The 12,723-nt window shown below is 44.6% G+C and overlaps 1 protein-coding gene across 3 annotated transcripts in view; it reads left to right on the top strand.

Moving 5' to 3' along the window:
* LOC144094220 (uncharacterized) overlaps positions 1 to 7,063 on the top strand; it is a 91,548-nt gene extending 84,485 nt beyond the window's left edge. For 2 of the 3 annotated variants that reach the window (XM_077628153.1, XM_077628152.1), the window contains exon 18: positions 6,514 to 6,770. In XM_077628153.1, the coding sequence (XP_077484279.1) occupies positions 6,514 to 6,621 (108 nt within the window). In that variant the 3' untranslated portion in view covers positions 6,622 to 6,770. Of the gene's footprint in view, positions 1 to 6,513 lie in introns of all 3 variants that reach the window. The other variant, XM_077628154.1, reaches the window with a different exon arrangement.
* The last annotated feature ends 5,660 nt before the right edge of the window (positions 7,064 to 12,723 follow it).

Here is a 12,723-nt window from a genome sequence, read left to right as displayed (position 1 = left end):
CTCGAGTCGTGTGTGGAATGTTCCCCATTATTAATGCAAAAGCTCTACTAGGCTATGTTGGCATTGGAATGGGTCCGCAGAATGTGGAAGCAAGAGTGGTGTGGTAAAGTATATAAAGTCAGTGGCTAAGCAGTATTGAGCCAGTCTTTAGTTGTCAGCATTATGCGCTAATTAGTGACCCTAATTAGCAATCATAATCACTTTCACCAATTAATGGTGTTGATTAATGGTGGCGATCTGTGACAATAATTAATAGGGGTAACTCATGGGGTTAGTTAATGGGGCTAATTAGTGGTACCATGTGACGTCCCATACGTCTGTTGACGTCAGACCTACTACCAATTAGAGTAAAGCAAGAAACTGAGCCCTGAATGTCGGTGTCTGAGAAGTAGGATGATCTGCAGGTTTTCAAATAGTTCTACAACATTCCATATGATGTCATATAAACAAGAGCTGCCAAAGTCTACTAGGAGCCACCAACATCGCGGCAAACACTAATGCTTTCACATTTCTCCAACACAGTCTCTCCAGTGCTCTTGAAGTTGTCGTTCAAGAATGGGGACTGCTTGGCAGACAGAGCATTGACGGCGTTTTACTTGTCCTCTGCGGAGCAGACCTGAGCTAAAGTTTGATTTGCCAGCGCTAGTCAAAGTATACCTTTTGGGTCAGGCTGCTGTCCATGTCTTGAGAGACAGCCAGGGTCTTATGACACATGTTTAGCTAAATACTCAAGCAACAGAACACATGCTAAATTCAAAATTGTCAACTCTATCACAGTGAACTATGAGGAGTTATTTGGCTGCTAAGATTAGGAAGCTGATCTGCAGAAGGAGCAACCATGGAGGGCTGCACAATGATTGAAAAAGGGACTGTGTGGGAGCACAGGAAATAGTCCAACTTTCAGTGTCACTTAGTGTGCAGAACTGATGCATTTAGTGTTTTAATTCCGTAAATGTCACATATGCATTGTAGTGTACGCAGCGTCAGATGTGGCTCTAATGCAGGTAAACATTCCCTGCACATGCATGTGGCTAGCATCGCAGAAAGCAAACAGAATGCATTGAATTTTGTAACAAAGCAGTCATGCCTCAAGGGAATTGGCAGATTGGGTGATTATAGCTTCATACTTAACCAGCTCAAAACGTGCATTCGGAGGGCTAACGGCACAGGTGCTTGCTTGCAACAGGCATTTTAACTGGTGAAAAGTGCATTCACTTCTTGCTGGTGTTGTCCTTTGTACTGTACAAGTCTTTTTGCCTTAAGATCTTGCAAGACATTTAAATCTCAATCACCTTCCAGGCCTAGATGTTCTGATGCAGGGATCTTTTTCTTCTTTCGTTGTGCGATCATAATGCAGTCATACCGTATTCACTCGAATGTAACGCGACTGCGAATGTTACGCGAGGGGTGAGTTTACATGCTGCCCAGCGGGAAAAATAAAACCACAAATGTAACGCGAGGCTTAAGAACGCAAAACAAAGTGCCTATAATAGACATCGTACCACCATGTTTATTCATCTTCCTCACTTTCGGAGGCAGAGTTCTCTAAAACGGAGTCCTCCTTTTCGCTATCGAAGTCTCCCGGTAACTTCTGCCGTATCGATGTTGTTCACCGCAGAGAGAATCCGTTCCTCTTCATGAACGTTTGAGTTCACCCACAAGATGCTCTGAAGTTCCCATCTTCCGAGCAACATCTTAACTTTCTAACGGATCATCTTGACACTGACCCCATGAGACGGTTGCACTGCTCGATAATAAAGTCCGCCACTCCAGCTCGACGTGATGGCCATGGTGAGGCCCACAAAGTCCTTTGTGATCGAGCTCACATTTAAAAAGTCCCTCCCGCTGCAGCCGCCATCCGTGGATGGTTGACTCATTGAGGTCAAGTCTTCGAGCTGCCGCAGAATTCCTGACCTCTTCAACTAACAGGATCGCTTTTCTCTTAAAACGAGCGTCGTATGTGTTGCCATCGTGTGCACTGAATCAGTACACCGCGAGCGACGCCACAAGAACACGATGCGATGATGCGTTGAGTGCGAGGTCACAACGAACACAAAAAAATGACAGAGAACAATGCTTTGACTTTGGATGGATGAGAATTTGGTTTCCGTGGTACCCATGTTGCCAGCATAAGATCGCAAAACTGCGAAAACCAAAACCAAGCTGATTGCTTTGAAATGGCTGCACCATGACACTGTTTTAGGCCAGTCGAAGTGTGTTATTCGATTATAACGCGAGGGTAGACTATAAGGGGAAAAAATACGGGAAAAAACTGGTTACATTCGAGTAAATACGGTACTTGACTGATTCTACAGCAGTGGTCGGCGTGAAGCTCAGTCAGCAGAAACTGCATTTGATGGGTGTGATTTTTTTCATAGCAAAGCATAAATTCAGCACAAAAAGTGCTGTCTTGTTTAAGTGTTGGAAGCTTACTACATTTTTCAGTGTATAAGTCTTGGTTTTTTTCGTTTTTCATCAGTGCATCTTATACAGCAGTGTGACTTAATACAGTCGAGCACATTTATTATAACGTCTGCAGATATAGCGAATGCTTGCTTATTACGAACAAGGGTGGCGCTATCATCAAAATGTATATTAGGGCAATGGCAATGCATAACAGACAAAACGAACCACTTTGACTGTACCACTCGGTTATAGCGAACAAGGAGGTGCCGATAACTTTCCCTCGCAGTCGAAAAATCCACGCTTCCAGCAAGCGCAGAGACCGAAGAGTGTCTCACAGCCCCTATAACACCACTCCAGAAAGAACATGGTGATCCAAAAAAGCAGTGAAATTGAAAAAGGTGGGATTGAAAAGTTGCCTAACTGCTGGCCAAGCTCGCGGCGATGACCTACAAGGTCGCTCAGTCCGTGCAAGCATGCCGACTGGTCAAAGTGTCAGCAAAAAGACCAGAAAGGCGGCACCATTGAAAGGAAGCTGCTGCGCATGATCAGGGAGCAACAACAGAAATGACTTGAGCATTTTTAATTCCTGAAGGCCACTGTACGATCGTTTCTTGAGGCGCTTGCGTACGTGTCGTTGCGGCTCTGTGTATGGGCCGAACTGAAAAACTCTACGAAATTTGGTGCCAGTACTCCTTGAGATTGCGACTACGTACCTTGCGGTCCCTTGAGTCGGTGGTCTGTGCTCATGCCAGCACAGTTTTACCAATTAGGGTACAGCTGAGTGATAATGAGATTGTAATTGTACAGGCAAGGCCAGTATGTATGCATGGTCTACTCAAATGCCACCAACCACACTTCATTATATTCGGGAGGGTTGTATTCATCAACTGCATTGAGAGATAGGGCCTCTTTAGGGAACAGGTGCTTTTGAGAGGGTGCTTGGACTTGACATCTGAGCAATGTGACCTGCCCAGATGCGTTTCCCGAGGCATAGATTTATTCTTGAAATTTAAGATTTAATTTTCAGACCAAGTGCCGAGTTGCATGCAAAAGTCGCAATGAAATTAAGTTCTTCCACTAAAGTTATGTTCTGCAAACGTTTGGCTGTTGTGGTACATTGCTATCTAGAAGCAATGTTGATGCAACGCTTGCAACTATTATTGGAAGGTTGCTCTTCTGTCATAGTTGTATCGGCCCTTGAAAGTGTGAGAAACTGCAATTTTCACATTATTTTTCTCATATGAATTCACTGTTTTTATCACCGTCAGATGTGATTCAGTAAGTATTTCCTGTATTCCATCATATTAAATGTCTTCTTTGGTAATTGGCAGAAAAGTGTTGTGATTATGGCTGCTGCTGTTGTTCCACTTTAATCAGGCTTTTTTGTTTATTGTTCATCCAGGATAAATGGATATTATTACTATATTAACTCTAGTGTAACGTGGCACAAATGTAGCGCAAGGGATGACTAGTGGAAAAAATAAAACCGTGAATGTAATATGAGACCAACAGATGCAAAAAAATTATCTACCTTTAATGGACATCATGACGCTTGCCCTGTTTTTGAAAATATTCACTGTTCCTCATTTATGGAGAATGAGTTCTCTGAGACAGAGTCCTCCTTATTGCTGTCGACACCCCCAAGACCATGTTCTTGGTGCCGTCAAACTCAATCAGTGTCTGCCACCTTTTCCTCCAGAACAACGCGATGGCCAGGCTGAGGCCCACGGAAGCCTTTGCGGTCAGTCTTGCATTCAAAAAAGCATCTTAGGCTGCAGCTGCTGCTTCCCTCTTAAAACGAGCGCCACACTGAGCATGTGTTGATGTCTTGTGGACTGGACAGCAGCAACAGTAGAAACAAGTGCACCTCAAATGACTTCACATATAAAGAACATGACACCGCGACACGACGGGCATGGGATCCCAGCGAATGAAAAGAACTACTTTCTGACTTTGGATGGATTGGCATTTGGCTTGCATGGTACTCTCGTTTCCATATAACGTCTCAAAACTGCGAAAACCAAAACAGAGCTGTGATTGCTTCAAAATGACTGCAGCATGGCATCTCTTTAGGGCAGTCAAATTGCGGTATTCGATTATAACATCAGGGTAAACATGAAAAGAGACAATTATCTTGAGAAAAGCCTGTGTTACATTTCAGTAAATAAGAGGGGCGTTTAGTAAATTTTGCCTATTCGTCTGCAAGATATTTGTTAACTGATGAAAATGAAATAAGTTACAGTCAAAACAAAGCTAGAAATGATTTCTTTCGGAAATGTAAATCAATTTTTGATGTGGTCCTTACCAACTTTGATGCACCTCTGCCATCGGTGCACTGCTGTTTGCTTGCTGTCAGGGAACAATGAGGCCGACTACTGATGCCAGCTAGGCACAGCATTGGTGACCTCTTCGTCGGACGCAAAGCGCGTGCCCTTCTGATGTAACTTCAGCTTCGGAAATACCCAGAAGCCACTTGGCACTACGTCAGGTCTATAGGGTGAGTGAGGCAGAAGATTCCGAAACTGCAGTTCCTTCAACACTGCGGTTGTGTCCCAACTTGTCTGTGGTGGCCGAATGTTGTCACATTGAATGATCGAATTTTTTTAGGGCGAACTTTGTATAGAAGTTCACGCAAGTTCTGCAGTGTCTTCGAGTGATTCAAAAATGCCCGCAATACAGTCTGCTCAATAAGGTTATCATCACAAATCAATTCATCCACACACATGCCACGAGCTCACGAATGGGATGCAGAGAGCGGGCGTCCACTACACTCCTTGTCACTTGACATGGCTGGGTCTTCCATGCATAAGTATGCACCCACCTCCTGACTGCAAACATAATGCCTCCCCATAGACGGCACTCATTCAACAGTGGATACTTATAGTAGGAACACATCCAGCAGTCAGAAATTTGTTCTGGGCACGCTGTTGTAGCTGTACATCCATGTAGGCCGACATTTTGCTTGTGAATGCTTTAGTATTAGTGGCGCCACGTGCAAAATGAAAACATCCTCAAACTTTCTTTTCATAGTAACATCTTTCACTTTCATCAGTTATTAAATAAGTTACAGACGAGTAGGCAAAATATATCAAACACCCCCCGTGTGGCAGTAACTAAATGCGGAGAATCTGGTTTGAATGTTAACGTTCCTGCTTACCTTGGTACCACCAACATGGCAGAACTAAATTCGCTTGTGTTGGCTTAGGTGGCCTCTTTATTACAGCTGAAATTCAAGCAAAGCTCTGGTGGGAGCTTGTCCCACAACCAACCACCTTGTTGACGTGGTGTGAGGGCACATATGACTTGCCCAGCATGGTCATCATTAGAATGTAAAAAAAAAAACTGGTTGTAGCCTACATACCCGTATATGCAATAAATCTGTCTCCTTTCTTCTTTTAAATGAGCTGCAAGCTAGTATGCCACCTGTAAAATGTAACCAACTAACCCAACAATGTCCTTTTAAGTAGATCTAAACTCTGATACTCTTGATTTGAGAAAGAGAAAAAATTAACTCCCGATTTACTTCGTTCAACTACTAAATGCGATGTAGGTTTGTAAGCACAATATGTATGGGCTCTTCACATAGGTTACTTATGACTGATTTGTAGACAATGTAAGCAGCAGCTGGCACGATCTGGCGGGACGCGGTTGCTGTGTTTCCACTTGGCTGCAGCTTGTGCGAAACTGGATATCCTGTAGTGCTAGTGCACGAAAAGGAAACGGGGATTTCCCTCCCTACTTTGCCACACACAACCCATCACCTGTCACCCTCTCTTGGTCTTCCCTCTCCTCTGAAGGTGTAGAGGGTATTTTCCTCTCTCCACACTGGCACCTGCAAGCTGTGGCAGGTGGAGGCTTCACCAGGAGATGCCTTTTTTGCTAGTGACCCACCTAGTGCTAACGCACTCCACCTGCCACGCATGGCAGGTAGAGGCTTCACCCTAAGACAGGACGGCTTTTCCGCTAGCGAGGCATCTAGTGCTAGCGCACTAAAAAACTTCCAAGCCTCTGAAGAATGGTCATACAGCTAAGACTCAACTTGGGCATTCTTGCCCATGTATTCTTCTGCCCCGACTGAATCCATGCCCTTGCTTTTTTCACTTGCAGGGAACGCCCAGCAACACCACACCGTCAAAGCCGAAGAAAGGCCACAAGACTTTACGAACTCCATCAAGTGTGAAGAAGTTTTTAAAGACAACGTTCAGGCGGCAGTGAACTGCACTAGACCGATTTCTTTCCATCCCTGTCGCAGCATGTAGCTTTTAACTCTGGCTTTAAAATGTAACCTGGCGACAACTTTTTTCAATATACAGTATAACCTCGTGTAAGGGCCACACCCCCTGTTTTAGACTAATTTCTTTAAAAAATTTCAATTTTAAAAGTGCGGTCCTTACACGAATTTACACGGTATGCACAGACTTTTAATGGAGGTGGTGCCCCATGAGTACTGTGCACTGCTCTTGCAACACTTTTTTTTTTGCGAGAATGGCCCAACCAGTATAAAATCCCCAAAGGTTTATAGTTGGAACAGTCAGCAGTGATGTTTTATGCATGTACAGCTCAGTTTTTGAGTGCAGCTCATTTCAATGGGCTCCTTGTACAAACACATTGTACTGCTTTTTATACACTTTTTAATAAATGTTTTAAACCCTGAGAACTAATCACTCCTGCTTGTGCATCTGTTTTAAATTGAGCAAGCAAATATGCAAGTTGCACAATGCGCTTGCAGGAGCATTTGGGAAATGTGCGCTGAAAAGAACAAAGCCTGTGTCAAATTAATGAGCTACTATGTGTATCAAGCAACATGGGACTGCATTATCTCCACTTTTGTGCTGCCCCGGCACAGGCCTCCTGGACTTCAATAGCTCGCCATTCATGCATGAACATCCACTGCTGCTGCTTGTCAAAGGATGTATAGTTTAAAATGCACTCAAATTGGTTATAACAGGGCCAAATTTTAACTCTTTGTGCAGCAGCGGGATACATGTGTCCCACTTGCTTCAATTGCTGGCAAATAAGGCATCTACATACCATGCCGTATTTACTTGAATCTAGGCAGATAGCTTTTTTAAAAACTCGATGTATGCAAGTCTTACATCGGCTTAGATTCAAGGATTTTGTCATTGTATTAACAGCATACGATGACGATGCATAATGTGGTTGTCAACGTCTGCTCCGAATGGGCAGTTGATTTGAAGCATGCCTTTTACTCTTCCGATTCCCGTAATGAGCGCTGTTGCATTTTAATTCTTCTTCCAAAATCAAACTATCTTTCCGTCAACCATCTATTGTCCAATCAGAAAGTCTAAAAAGTACCAGGAGCTGGGTGTGTGGCCAATGCCTGACTCCTATAAAAGAATGTGACTGAACCAAGGGCAGCTGCAGACAGCAGTGATCAAGGGATTATCTGGACTCCTGTTGACAGACCCCAAATAAGAAATGTGTTTGGTATTGTTGATGGAAAGAACTAATCGCATGTGTCATGACTAGGTCTATTCACTAACGCCAACACACTCGTCGACTGAACAAAATTGTACGCTCTGAGGCTAAAATTACCAAGATTACCATCCCCTCACAGGAGGCGTGTATTCACATTTATTGTAGAAACACATGAAGCTGGCTGTGTGTGCCCTCAAAAAAAGTTAGCAGGCAGGAAAAGAGCACTGAAGACCTTTGCGACTTGGCTGCGTGCAGCCCTCCTCTGGGTAAATGCTTACTTGGTGAGTGCAAAGAATGTCCCACGTCGTAGAAGCTCTTACCAAACTGAGGCTTGGAAGTATAGATGAAGAGGAAGTGTTGTATGCAATGTGGGAAAACGGCAACGTTATAAGAAAAGAATCGAACGCAATTTCATTTCTGGGACACCTCTGGGAGTGCCTGAGAAGATGGACAACACATAACTACACAAGACATCTTCAGGGGCAAGCCATTAGCGAGGAAAAGGAGTTTTTGCCGAAGAGTAGCACTGTCTTCCATTTTTGACTGCAGAAAATGTTGGTTGTCTTTCCTGAAGAAATTACGTTGTACCACTGGAAAAAATGCGAAGTTTCTTTATTTACTTGCATCATCACGACAAGAAAAAAAATCAGTAGTTTGGCTTTCATAGTCAAGTGACACAACCCATGATTTGGCTCATGTTTTATGCTCTCAGTAAAGTCCACGAGTGGCTAGGCGATACGGGACCTTTATATACTAACGTGACTTCTGTCGTCGATGGCACAGCAAGCCACCTTAAAAACGCACCAACATTGTGAACTCCAGCGCAACCATTGGACTCCTGCGAAGTGGATGTTCACGGCAGCTGGGCATAGCAAAAATGCCTGTGATGGAATAGGGGGCCTTGTGAAGCATCAAACCACACAGCATAATCTCCGAGGGCATGCTACAGCCACCATCAAGTCAGCGTCTGAAATGGTAGGAAAACTGATTTTAATGATCTGGCGAAGATCATTATGCTTCGCCTCCTTAAAACTGATGTCAAAGCATTTGGAGAGGCGGAGCAGAAAGAACGGATTTCTGTTCCCACTGTGCGTAGCATTCAGACATGGCACTTGTGGCAGCACATGGACAGCATATTGCTAGTGCAGGTGTTTGTAAGCAGAACAGTGGGTTCGGAAAAAAAATTGCTTAACCTATTAACATGGACACATCAGGTATTTCTTGATGAAGCGCAGGAAAAACCTCTGGTGTAATGTGAATGAAAAGGATTAATGACACAGATTTCTTCTTTTGAAAGCATCAGAAGCGTGAAATTATTGGAACACTATGGGCCGAAAAAAAAGCAAGTGCACCCACTCTACACAAACCGGGGACTGGACAAGGAGTTGTGCGTAATACATCAAGCCACAATGCTACCTCAAAGGATTTTGACACCACTGGAAAGAAGTGGGATGATCAAGACAAACTTTCCCTTTCAGCTGACACGCATATTCTGTGTTTGGCGGCTGTGCCGCTGTGCCGAGCCTCTGCCGTATCACGTGACATGACCATGTGATTACCCTTATGTAGCACTTGCCCATCTGCACTTGCTTCAGTCGGAGCCATTGGGGGCTCAACTTTGCGGAACCTCCTCCATGCTGTGGAGTGCTGGAGACAGGTACATATTTTGCTCATCTCATTACCCTAGCCATTTTTTTAAACAGTGAGTTGGAGTTGGTTACACTAAATTATATCATTCGCAGCCAATCTGCCGAGAAAGTTGGTGCCTCAATATTGAACAATCGGTGCATTTTTGCAACGTGCCTAGCATAATCCAGTGCTATGTCTTGACCCGGATGTTTAACATTTCAGTTACTTTTCAAACAATCAGGATTACTTGCTTTGAGCTGCAGTTGCATATTTGCCAAAAGACTGCCATTCAAACAGCTTCTCATTTGCCATGAAATTAGGTGCGGGAAGTTGCCTCTTACGACTGCTAATTTCAGTAATTATAAGGACGCAACATTAAAGTGCATTATATCTGTCTCCAGCAAAAATTGTTCTGGAATGCAAGTGTTTCGCATGCCTTACCTCGTAGAGTTTGGAGTTTCCAACAGTCTCTCTAAACCTGCGAGCGAGAGGTGGTCGGCAGTTTTATTCTGGCTGTCGCCCAGGTCTGGATGGTGGGGTCCGAGTTAGCGAGAACAGCTTCCCATTCTTTCATGGAGGAAGGTACGTGTCTACCGGAGGTGGGTACTCTGGGCAGTCCCAGATTATGTGATCTAACATGGTGGGGCTTCCTCATAGATGACAACACGGCTCAATTAGTTCTGGAAAGATATTCGCGTATGTCCACAGGTTGCATTGCGACTTAGTTTGCAGTCTTCTCCGAGTCGTAGCTTGTTCTGTACATAACGAGCAATGCTGAGGGGGCAGACACGCTTCGGAGTCGACTCATCTGCTCGGCTGGCAAATCTTCGAGGGTATTGATGTGCGGCTTCGTTCCTCGGGTTACCTGAGTGAACCGGAGCCCATGCCAATGTTTACTTCTTTAGTGCTTTTTGGGTGTTTGCTTAGAATTTTGGAGATACGGCCTAGCGATTCTCACTTTGTTCTGCGCGCGCGTTGTCTCGAGCAAAACGAAACAGCCAGTGCCCTTTTCTAGTGTGGGCAGAACACCCGGGAAAATAACAGCCTCTCATAGCTTGATCTCGGGCTGCTGCATCGCACACAACACGAGTTCACTTCAAGCAAAGGGGCATGGTCAGATGGGCGAAACTGCCTGTTTTCGCCTCTGTTTTGGATGTTACGAGCGTTCCCCGCCGCCTTTCTTCTCCCGGTCACAGCCGCCTCGGTATGCATCGCACGTGGCTGCACCACGCTGTTAGAAGTCTCATGTTTGTTTTTTTCCACCAGACCGGAATCTCTTGTGCCGATGACGTAGGCCGGGAAAGCTGAAAGATATGAGTTTTAAAACCTGCCAGCCCATATCAAAATATGCCAAGCGCTTTCTTCAGAACCTTACAACAAAGGTGTTTCCCGGAAGACAGCCGTATTATTTAGGCACTCTTGCTGGTAAGCGGGTATGTGAAGCTCTCGTTGCTGCGTTTTGTTTATTTTATCTTATGCCACGAAGGCATTCAACCCTTCCCCTCTCTAATTTTTTTTTTCCGTCAGCTCACTACGAATATCCTGGCGCCGTACATGCAGGTGGTCCCCAGAGAACAACCTAGGAGGCAGATCACATGGTCTTTCGGTGTCATATCGGAACCTGCCCACCGGATAGTGAGCAAATTGCCCACCATGGCAGGTGATAGTTAAATTAATATTTGGTCGCTTGGTAAGAGCAACCTGGGCCGCACATTGCCCATCGCTGGGAGCACCTGCTATCGCAGGGCAGTGGCACATCGCTTAACCTCTGCACTACTGCACCAGGAGGGTCATTAGTACTCCCAGGGATCTATGAATGTAAAGTAGAGAATGATCTTCTGAATATATAGAAATTATTACTCTATCGCATTGTATTGTTAAGGCGGAGCTTAAATGCCCCCTTCATTTTTTTCCTTTATTTTGATGATAGCAGCAGGCATGAGAGCTTGTCTGTTGTGTTCACTAGTCCGCGTTTTTTCTGTGCGCTTTACCTAGAATGTGGTTTTCCAACTAGCCCAGACAGATACCTTAATGAGAGGAATATTGCCCTTCCCAACGACTATTGAGTAAGGCAGCAAGCCAGCGTCTCTTGGCAACTGCAGCAGACTGTTGCGTGGAAGCGAATAGGGCGGCCTCTCTTGCTCCGACTCCCGTCTTAGTTTAGCCATTGCCTCCTCTAGAAAGATGCCTGCCGTGTGCGCCAAAAACCTGCTGCCCTTACCTTTATCTTTTTCCTCCTTTCCACCTGAGGTGGTCGCTAGCGATCCTTGTGGTTCCGCTTGCAACACATGCGTGCATGCGTACATTACCGCGCGCTGTAGCACACGACGTCTCTGCGGTTGACGGCGCCTTCCGCGCATTTTCGGCTGTTCAATAAGCAAACGAAAATCATAAGCAAGCAGAGCTGAAAGTAAAAAGTCGCAAATTTATGCAAGTGGCCAGAACACAGCAACTTCGCTCAAATACAATTGTACAGACGGGTCGCTGGATGGACGGTGGATGCAAGGTAGGAGCATACCCTTTCAAACGGGGTGATGGCAGTTGCCACCATGCTCAGCTTTTTTTCATTTATTTTTGTTTAGCTGTGTTGCAAGTTATTAAAATTCACCATTTTCTTTAGATACGTCTTCTTACATTTTTATCCTTATTTCACCTTTCTGCTTTGGAACCACCAATCTTCCAATTGCTTTTTGCTAATTTCCACCACATATTTATTTACATTACTATTGTTATTTCTAAACCCTAAGGCCTCAGGAAGAGTGACTGTGCCTGCATCGACATCGGGATGGATACCATCACATTTTAGTATGAGGTGTTCTATTGTTACCACACACAGCACATGTGTCTTCTTCGTTAAATTTATTTTTATAGCTGTGCGTTCTAAGACATCCTGGCCTAGCTTTAAAGAGTAGGGCACCGCCTCTTGAGTTATCATAAAACGCTTCCTTCTTGATCTGCATTTTCCAGTATCGATATAGTTCTACACTATGCTTCTTTTGCATTGAATCTATCCAAGTTATACCTTCCACATTTTCAAGCACTCGTTCAATGCTCTTTCTTTCTCCGTCCTCGTGTCTGGCATACTTACTGGTTAGCTTCCTTGTTCTTTTCCGCCATTGTGAGTCAATGCTCTTTCTGTATATAGTTATTTAAATACCTTAGCTGCCCACCTGTTATCGTCCAATTTCCTCAGGCGTTCTTCGTATAGTATTTTACTCTGAGCTTCCCGTGCTTCAAACGATGCCCAGC

The sequence above is a fragment of the Amblyomma americanum genome, chromosome 6, assembly GCF_052857255.1.
Source record: "Amblyomma americanum isolate KBUSLIRL-KWMA chromosome 6, ASM5285725v1, whole genome shotgun sequence".
NCBI lineage: Eukaryota > Metazoa > Arthropoda > Arachnida > Ixodida > Ixodidae > Amblyomma > Amblyomma americanum.
Note: the sequence above shows the minus strand (reverse complement) of the source record. Positions and strands in the feature narration are given on the sequence as shown.